At 40.5% G+C, this 9628-nt stretch overlaps 1 protein-coding gene across 2 annotated transcripts in view; it reads right to left on the reverse strand.

Annotated features, from left to right (window-relative positions):
• WDR35 (WD repeat domain 35) overlaps positions 1 to 7938 on the reverse strand; it is a gene marked incomplete at its 5' end in the record, with an annotated part of 46461 nt that extends 38523 nt beyond the window's left edge. For both annotated transcript variants that reach the window (XM_084261733.1, XM_084261732.1), the window contains 8 exons: positions 541 to 686; positions 783 to 948; positions 2351 to 2484; positions 2705 to 2833; positions 4278 to 4370; positions 6351 to 6422; positions 7217 to 7334; positions 7915 to 7938. In XM_084261733.1, the coding sequence (XP_084117859.1) occupies positions 541 to 686; positions 783 to 948; positions 2351 to 2484; positions 2705 to 2833; positions 4278 to 4370; positions 6351 to 6422; positions 7217 to 7334; positions 7915 to 7938 (882 nt within the window). The remainder of the gene's footprint in view (positions 1 to 540; positions 687 to 782; positions 949 to 2350; positions 2485 to 2704; positions 2834 to 4277; positions 4371 to 6350; positions 6423 to 7216; positions 7335 to 7914) is intronic.
• Positions 7939 to 9628: the final 1690 nt, after the last annotated feature.

Consider the following 9628-nt stretch of genomic DNA (forward strand, 5'->3'; position numbering starts at 1 on the left):
GTTCACCTTTTTTCAGGTTTCTGAGCTATTGCTTTTACCAATACTAGATACTGCTTGCTCAGTTTTACCAATTCCATAAAAATACAGAGGAGCACTCACTGCCTAATTTTGAACTCCTGATCTAGAGATGCCTGGCTGTCTTACAAAGCCAGTGGAGAAAGATAAGTGCTTCCAGATATGATACAGGGATGTTAAGTGAGCACCTTAACTGCTGCCCAAGCATTTCAAATTGCTTACTAGCTATAGTTTGAACTCAGGTATCCAAGTTAGTTGTTCAAATTTATACACACTATACAGGTCCCATTGTTTACTGTTTTATGAGATACACTCAGATTTTCGCACTGGCCACTAACTTGCTGTTCTAAAAGGGTACCTGGTTCTGTATCATCTTTCCAGATCCAGGTGGATATCCTAGATACCTTAGAGCATGTTAAACACACTAAATATCTATGTTTTGGCATCCAAAATTCCACCAGTAATGCCTACACAGACAAAACACACTAACATAAACAACCATTAAGTTATTAAGTTATGTTTTACCTCACCAAATGGAGTGTAGAACTGCACAATGTTTACATCTTTATCTTGAGAAGTTGCTTTTAGCGAGCCTGCCACTGCCAGTACACTCCCACAGTGGTTCCACTGAATACACACTACATTCATACCAGTGTCAATCAAAACAGGATCTAGTTTTTAAGAAATAAACATTAAGAATATCAACACAAATAGAGGCTTTGGATCAACAGTATATCAGTAATTAGCAGCCCACATTTTGTACCTACTGTGATCATTCTCATCTCTCATTATCTGGCATCTTCCATTGTCATAACAGACAGCAAGACAAGGACAGTCTGGTTCAATGTAGCCTTCAGTACCATGATACCAGTGTATCCCAGCAATACTGAAGGCTCCAGTTAAGTTTGCCAAACAGCTCAGCTTCATTTTCACCTAGACAAGGATGGTTAATCATTTAAAGTCATGTACAACATGTTATTTCAAAGAACAATTTCTATCTCTACTGATACCTTGCAAAAGATCAGATGTCTAAAATATTTTTCTGCCCGGAACAAAAATTTTCACATTCTCAAAATTTTAAGTTTGAAAAAATTATTTATTCAAAGCCAGAGCAGACATATGAAAACACATCTTTTAACTACAAAGACACATTTTAGTGTTGGCATTTTTATTCTTCAAGAAGTAACTTAAAATAAAACACGCACACAAAAAGTTTCACTACACACACGTGCACATAATAAGGAACCCTGCTAGAACTCTGGGGGAGGAAAAAAACCCAACCTATTCTTTTACAAAGAAAAAAAGTTTTCAAAAGTTTGGACTAAAGTTTTCTTTTCAATAGTCTCTTGAATAATACAGAAAACTAACTGGAAAAATTAAGTGTCTGAATTAGAACACCAATTAAAATAAGTTTACTTTTGTCACAGTTAGCCCTGTACAACTGGCAACACAGCTAAGGGCTTTTTCTGAAAGGATCACTTTAGGGAGGGCTACCAGGTAACTTATGGAAGGGAGGGAGGAAGGGAAGGAGGAGTGCAGGGAGGGAGAGGGAGCGCACAACCACACATTGTTGACTAAAGGTTATGGGACAGGAGGAGCAACAATAAATTATTTAAAGAATTTCAGTAATTTACTGCACATGCTAGAAAGACCATGACTCACACAGTGAGAAGAAAGAAAGATACAGTGAAGAGTTAAAGAAATTTAAAAAAAATGGGAATAGTACTTTTTTAGGGAAGGGAAGAGGAGGAGAAAATTCAGCATAATATGCATCAAGAATATGATCAATAATATGTCAAGAATATGGTTCCAAATACATTGCTCTTTTTTCAAAGTCTGTTTTACTTCTGTTTAGCATTTTGTCACAGTCATATTCAAATATTCCAAATAGGTAGATAAAAGTAAGTAAATCTCAGGTGTAAGGATGCAGCAATATTATAGTTACTTCTTTGCAATTTTCAACTTATTACCAGGGTGTAATAAAAAATTACAAGAGCTCTAAATAAAATATAAACTACTGCTTTATTCTAAAAGTACACTAGTACTTTTAGCATGAGCCTAACTTCATTAGTATCACCAGGCTTATTTTTATATTTTCAATAACTATTGCAAGGCAAAAAGGCATTAGCTGATGTGCTACTCATATAGCTACCAAGAAAGAAATACTTATATTAAAAAGCTGCAGCTGCATAAATCTTGAATAAAAGCTTTGTGCACAAGACATTGTTCTCAGTTCTGAAGTCCACCAACTAAACAGACACGAAATAAATAAAGAGGAAGTAAGATTTTTATGCCTATTGAAGTTAATACCTTTAACATACCACCATGAACTTACAATAAAATTTCCCTGATTGTCATAAATGTGGATCTCTCCATTTGCCATTCCAAAGAGTAAAACTTTGCTATCAGAGGACCAGGCCACGTGGCACAGGTGGGTACCTTTCAAGTCTTTTCCCCAGATGCGATTACCTGTAACACGACATTGATTTTACTTCATAAACATACCACAACATTAAAAATGGGATGTAAGTCACCAATGTAAAAAATTAAGCAGCTAAAGAAAGTCAAAGCAACAATTAGAACACAACTATTTATTTATATTTATCTATAGAAACAGAGACACTATGTACATAATACTGAAAGCAAAATCTATGTAATACCAAAAGAGTTAGTAGAGCTGAAATTTTACCATCCACTGATCCAACAATCACAGCTCCATCTTCATATACAATACAAATCTTCTGTCCATCAGCATTCCAGCTCATACTTCGAACAACAGATTTATTTCTGTTATTAATCATCTCTTCATACCAAGCACCTATCAGTAATGAATGAAAATCTAAGTTATACTTCTGATTTGATAATCCTCTAGTTGATTCAAGGTACACACTAATCACTGAACTCGAAGAGTAGAAGAACTCTCAATTAAAAAGAAATGCAAACAGGATGATGACATTTTGTAGCAACATGAATTCCTTAAAGTTGCTTAAAAAAAATTAACAACAAATAAAACATAATACAGACAGACAAGAAGTGTACAGAAGTTACCAAGCAATCAAATTAGCTGTTCAATAAAATGGAAAAACTTAAGAATGGTCTGCTTATAAGTAAACACAAGATACAAGGTTACATGTGACCCTATGATGTAACATTAATCAAAAAGCTACAGAAGCAATAACATTTGGAAAGGAATTAAAAACCAAAGCTGTTCTGCCCTTTCAGTAAATCTCTAGCAAGACAATACTATAGTGTACCCCAGACTACACAGGTATAATTACTGTGAAACCAAGTGTTCAGATGTGAGCTATTTCCCAGAAGAACCTGACAAATGAGGAATGAGAGAGGGTAGCCAAAGTCCGACAGGGGCCCTACAGGAAGAGATCTGTGCTCACCTTATTTCAGAACTGACAAGAATACACTAGGAAACATAAGCAGAGGGAAAAAAAGTCCATAGGAATACGTATTAAGTAATTCAGCATTTCTTTTCCAAAACTAAGAGATGTGACAGTAGCCACCACGTATCAGGTAGAAAGACTAATCAAGTGAGTTTCTATCTCCATTTTTCATTAAACATAAATCCCCAAAAGAAAAAGAAAACCCTGTATTTTCCTCTTCCTTCACACATGCTGGAAAGTGGTCAGTTTGACTGAGAGGTTTGGTGGCTTTCAGATGAATTTAATTGCAACAAAAAAGTACATCTATGTGTGAAAAGGTAAAGAACAGTAAAAGCTAATTACGGTAATACACTGTAAGTCATATTAGTTTACTGTCTTAATTAAACAATTCTAAAGATGGGTTTTATGAAAGAACTTAACTAATCTAAGCAGGGTTGCTAATTCCTGTAGTCCGACCAGTATGTCTGCACCTGATGCATTTTGCAGGACTATTTAAATATTACAAGGATACCCAAAACAGATCCTACACAGAGAAGCACTGCTTCTTTTCTTTGTTCAATATACTATCTTCCTCCAAGGGAATGAAGTAACAGAGATAAGAGACTAAGAAATATAAAGCAGTTTACCAAGCACACAGCTAAGAACTGGTATCTTCTCCTAGGGTAGCTCTGCAGGATAAATCTCTCTTTATATGCTACTACACTACAAAACATGCAGGCAAGTGTTACAAGAACATTTTGAAAACTGTTTTAAATCTATTTTGAACTTTACAGACTGCAAAATAAAAACTCTGAAGAAGAATTTTTAAAATTGCTGGTGGGGGTGGGAGGAATACTTATCCCATCTCAAATTTGTCCTCTAAAATACCTTTATACAGCATCCACACAATGATGAGCCCATTTTGATCACTGGTAGTCAGTTTTTGATACTGTTCATTCCATGTCACCACTTGCACAGAACCTAGAAAATTATACACATTTTTTATTTATACTATATAAATGAGTTAATAAAACCCACCACACACAACTTAAACTGGAGCTTTTCAGAAATTTGCATGGCTGATTTAGATTTAGTTTCAGGCATTCTTTCCATAACCCTCATTTCCTCTTTCAAAATTCTATTAAACGGTCCCTTTTGTTTCTGTAGTCACCCACTGATTAACATCCTCTCCAAATTCTGCTCAGGATATTGCTTCAATATGCAAAATCCAAATCATAGTTTTGCAGTTTCTGCCCACCTCTGACATGTTAGTCTGGGAAGCTGACAAAACTGTCGTAAGAAGTATTTTTCTTCTTAGTAGTAGTTTGATCATCAGTAATGCTTCACTTCTAAAACAAAATCTATCTCACAATTACCAAAAACAGCACTCTGCACAAAATTCCTTCAATATTTGACTTGGGTTGAAACATCTTCAAACCATTTCTAAACAGCATCTTATTTCATCAGTTCAATTCTGGACATGAATTTGGCTACTTCAAGCATCACACTCCTTCATGCCCTCACCACTAGTCATTACATCCTCTGTATCCTTTCCATTTTTCTGCATTTCAGTCATGAATTTCGTCAACAGATGCAAAAATACCCTGAACATCAGGGATTTTATAAGGTAATGGCAATAAATTTCAGAATTGAAGACACACATTCAAAATATACTCAAAATCAGTTCCACACAATTCATTATTTTTCAATCACATTTAACCAGGCTCCTACAATAATAGCCTGACCGGTGGCAGGATTGAATTGCACATCCTTGTAAATGGACTATTTCTTCAAATAATGGAAGGAATCAATTAATTTAGACAAAAATATAACGACCGTTTATTACTTCTCATGTGAGAGTTGTCACCCCATCTCATTTCCCTACATTCAATTTTTAATTTCACGTACTATCTTTCTCTAGCCTGCCTTCTAAACTCTCTAAACTTCATACATTACCACATTCTCTGCATCTACACATTCTGTCAATAAAGGGAAAATAAAGATGTATTTAAGACAGAGATCAGATTTACTGAAAGCTAACTTTCATTTCTTCAGAAGAAAATAAAAAACTACAATGACATATAAGGATATCCTGTAGACAAAACAAAACAAACTTCTCCACATAAGTGTCACTAGAAAAAATGCTTAGGAAGGCTTTCAATCTCATTTCTGATGTTAGCCTGTCACATAGAGTTTTACACTTCATATATACAGTGTAAGAAAAAATTGCTCTCTTTTTTTTTTTTTAAACCACAGTAGAACATCATCATTCCTTTAACTTGGGAATTCCAGCATCAACTACCCATCTGTTTAGCTTTTCTCTTCTGCTATAAAGTATTCTTTATCTGTCATCTACCAAGGCAGTATGTGAACAAATGTATGGGAGCAAATGTATCATGATCTTCCATGTAAACACCTAAAAATATATAACCAGGCCCACACAACTGAGTAGCACTTCCAGATTAACCACACTGAAGTCAGAGATGACAAGTACTACCAGTACCACTGCAAAATTGATTTAGAAAAAAAATGTCTCCAAATAAATCAGAAAAAGAAAAGCCTGAGGTAATACAAAGCACAAGTTTAGGCTGTAACGTCAAAGTTCATGGACTTAACCTTGCAAAATCCAGAAGCAAACCTTAGATCGTTACAAGCAGACTGGAGGTTTGTGCAGCACGCACGCTGCATCCCACACACCGTATCAGCCAAGAGAACTGAGGTGAGGCTACACCAGTTGCATTCCCAACCCAGTAATTCACTCGCAGACTGTGGAAGATCAGCTGTAGATCCTCCATCAGGTAATGTGGTAAAGACAGGCAGCCAAGCTGTTACATACCAGAGTTCAATACTGATAAAGTTTATTTCAGGCTTATAATAAATTATAGCAAAACTATCAACTTCACAGAAGTTTGTATTTTTTAATTCTAACCAAAAGTGCATTAAATGCCCAAAGTCACTTACCACTATGACCTTCAAGAGTCTGATTCACAGAAAGATTGCTAGGAGCTGCAAGTCCCTTTATTTTTCCTCCATCTAAAAATAACAAAAATAGCTATAAAATAAACCTAATAAAGCACATACATTACTGTGTCTCTATCAGTATTGCAGCTCTAATCACTATTCACACTAATAAAATTATTGACCTAGAAGTATGTAAATTCTAACTGCAGGATGAATTTTCCACCATCTCAGCTCAACGTGTTTTGCATTCACACCTGTCATCCAAATTCATATACTCTTTATGGTCTTGCAGTTTTTTGGGGGTGAAAAAACCACCCCAAAAACAACAGAAAAACCACAACAACAACAACTATGGGTATCACATTTTGTTACACTCAGAAAAAGATTTCAAAGAATTTGAAAATGTATGAGATTTTACTTCTCTTGAAACATATTTAAAAAACCACCACCACAACTTTCTTCCTAAAACAATGAAGGTCTTCCTAAAACAATGAAGATCCTAGAGTACATTCAAACAGAATCAATAATTAATAATGAAGGAAGTTCCAAACAACTGGAAGCCTATACAAAAAGAACAAGAATGAAACATGACTTGAAAAAAAAGCAGCACTGAAGAAAATTCCAGCAGATCAGGTATACAAACATATGTGCCTTGTAAGGAAAGCTGAAGGAAAACTGTTCAAAAGAAACTGACAGCACATTGAATGTTTATGCCAATACATGCCTATGTATGTAGAGATTTCAAACAGATGTAATATCATCAAATAATCTGTGGAAGGGTTTATGCTTTTGGAATTCTGAAGTATGGTGTATTTTACTCCTAAAAAAAAAAAAAGAGAAAGAAGAAATAAAAAAGTCTCCTTTACCTGCCTGTGTTTCTAATTTTAAAACTTTCAGTAATCCATCCTCGCCACCACAGGCTATGAAGCCTTGGTCCTTGTTCCAGGAAATACATCTTAACCGAACATTACCAGGAATTGCAATCTGAAAGAGAAATATTTTGCCATCTCTATAGAGTTGCAAGAATCATGTTTTATTTTAAAATACTCCCTTCTGAACACCCTAAAGACACCTCCAAGCGCACACGGGATAAGCTTACGTCTATCAACAGATCAGTGCATGCCAAAGGAGACGGAAGACAATTAGAATTACAAGCACCAGCTAAACTGTGCAACACGGCGCTTCAAAACAGTACACGGTAACAGGGCGTCCTCGGAGGCGCGTAAAGCAGGTGCCATGAGCAGCAAACCAGGTAAAGGGGGTGGCACAGGGCCGCCACGGGCCGCTCTCCAGCTACGCCCAACGCCTCCAGGGGAGCACCGCTTGGGAAACAGCTGAAGACCAAAGAAGCCCCACACCCGGGCCGAGGACAGAGCCGGGCAGCACCGTAGGCAGGGACCAAGCTCCCAGCCCTACCGCCAGCGCCAGCAGAGCCGCGGGCAGCGGGAGGGAACGCCGAAGGTCCCTCAGCCCGATCCCCAGGGCGGGTGGGGGAAGGGAGCGGGAACTCCGCCTGCCCCGAGGGCTGCCTTCCCGCCTCGGCCGCCCCGCGCCCCAGGAGCACCTTCTTGCACAGGTAGATGAACATGGCGGAGGAGCGAGCAGGCGAGCGCTGCCAGCCCGCACGGCTCCTCGCGGCGGACCCAGCGCGGCCTCCCTGCTAACCGCGTCACCCTGGCAACGGCCGCCGGAAGCCCGCTCCGGCCGCGCTCTGCTTTACTTCCGGGAGCAAGAGAAGAGGGACGTGAATCTCCCGCCGGCGCCCGCCTGCCCGCCCTCTGGCGCCAGCCGCGCCAGCTCCCGCTAGGGGGCGGTGCCTGAGGTGCTGCCAACCGCTAGATGCGGGCCCGACCTGAGCGGCGGTTGCCCTCCTAACCTCCCTCCCTCCCTCCCTCCTTCCCTCCCTCCCTCCCTCCCTCCCTTCCTTCTTTCCTTCCTTCCTTCCTTCCTTCCTTCCTTCCTTCCTTCCTTCCTTCCTTCCTTCCTTCCTTCCTTCCTTCCTTCCTTCCTTCCTTCCTTCCTTCCTTCCTTCCTTCCTTCCTTCCTTCCTTCCTTCCTTCCTTCCTTCCTTCCTTCCTTCCTTCCTTCCTTCCTTCCTTCCTTCCTTCCTTCCTTCCTTCCTTCCTTCCTTCCTTCCTTCCTTCCTTCCTTCCTTCCTTCCTTCCTTCCTTCCTTCCTTCCTTCCTTCCTTCCTTCCTTCCTTCCTTCCTTCCTTCCTTCCTTCCTTCCTTCCTTCCTTCCTTCCTTCCTTCCTTCCTTCCTTCCTTCCTTCCTTCCTTCCTTCCTTCCTTCCTTCCTTCCTTCCTTCCTTCCTTCCTTCCTTCCTTCCTTCCTTCCTTCCTTCCTTCCTTCCTTCCTTCCTTCCTTCCTTCCTTCCTTCCTTCCTTCCTTCCTTCCTTCCTTCCTTCCTTCCTTCCTTCCTTCCTTCCTTCCTTCCTTCCTTCCTTCCTTCCTTCCTTCCTTCCTTCCTTCCTTCCTTCCTTCCTTCCTTCCTTCCTTCCTTCCTTCCTTCCTTCCTTCCTTCCTTCCTTCCTTCCTTCCTTCCTTCCTTCCTTCCTTCCTTCCTTCCTTCCTTCCTTCCTTCCTTCCTTCCTTCCTTCCTTCCTTCCTTCCTTCCTTCCTTCCTTCCTTCCTTCCTTCCTTCCTTCCTTCCTTCCTTCCTTCCTTCCTTCCTTCCTTCCTTCCTTCCTTCCTTCCTTCCTTCCTTCCTTCCTTCCTTCCTTCCTTCCTTCCTTCCTTCCTTCCTTCTCCCTCCCTCCTTCCCCTGAGTGGAGACGTGGGCTGGGGGTTACCCCACCCCAGCACAGTGGCCAACAGCACATTACTGATCACAGAGTCACAGAGCAGTGGGGGTTGAAAGGGACCTCTGGAGATCATCCAGTCCAACTCCCTGCCAGAGCACTGTCACCCAGAGCAGGCTGCACAGGGTGACAGCCAGGCGGGCTTTAAATCTCTCCAGAGAAGGAGCCTCCATAACCTCTCTGGGCAGCCTGTCCCAGGGGTCATGCTCCTCTCTGGGCAGCCTGTCCCAGGGGCCATGCTCGCCTTGGGTAGAAGCACTGTGGCAGTTCAGTAGTAACGGCCACATTGGTCACACATGAAGAAAAACGTGAAAGCTTGTAAATGCCACAGTATGTGCATGGGTTTTTATTAGTACAGCTTGTGTCAGTGCACCCACAGAGTAGCCCACGCTTGGTGTTGCCCCACGCATTACAGTTGAGTGAGGTAACGAGTGACTGTGGCTGAGGCCATTCCTGCTCCCTCGGAAGGTGCTGCCG

This window comes from Gallinula chloropus (assembly GCF_964237585.1).
Source record: "Gallinula chloropus genome assembly, chromosome: 3".
Taxonomy (NCBI): domain Eukaryota; kingdom Metazoa; phylum Chordata; class Aves; order Gruiformes; family Rallidae; genus Gallinula; species Gallinula chloropus.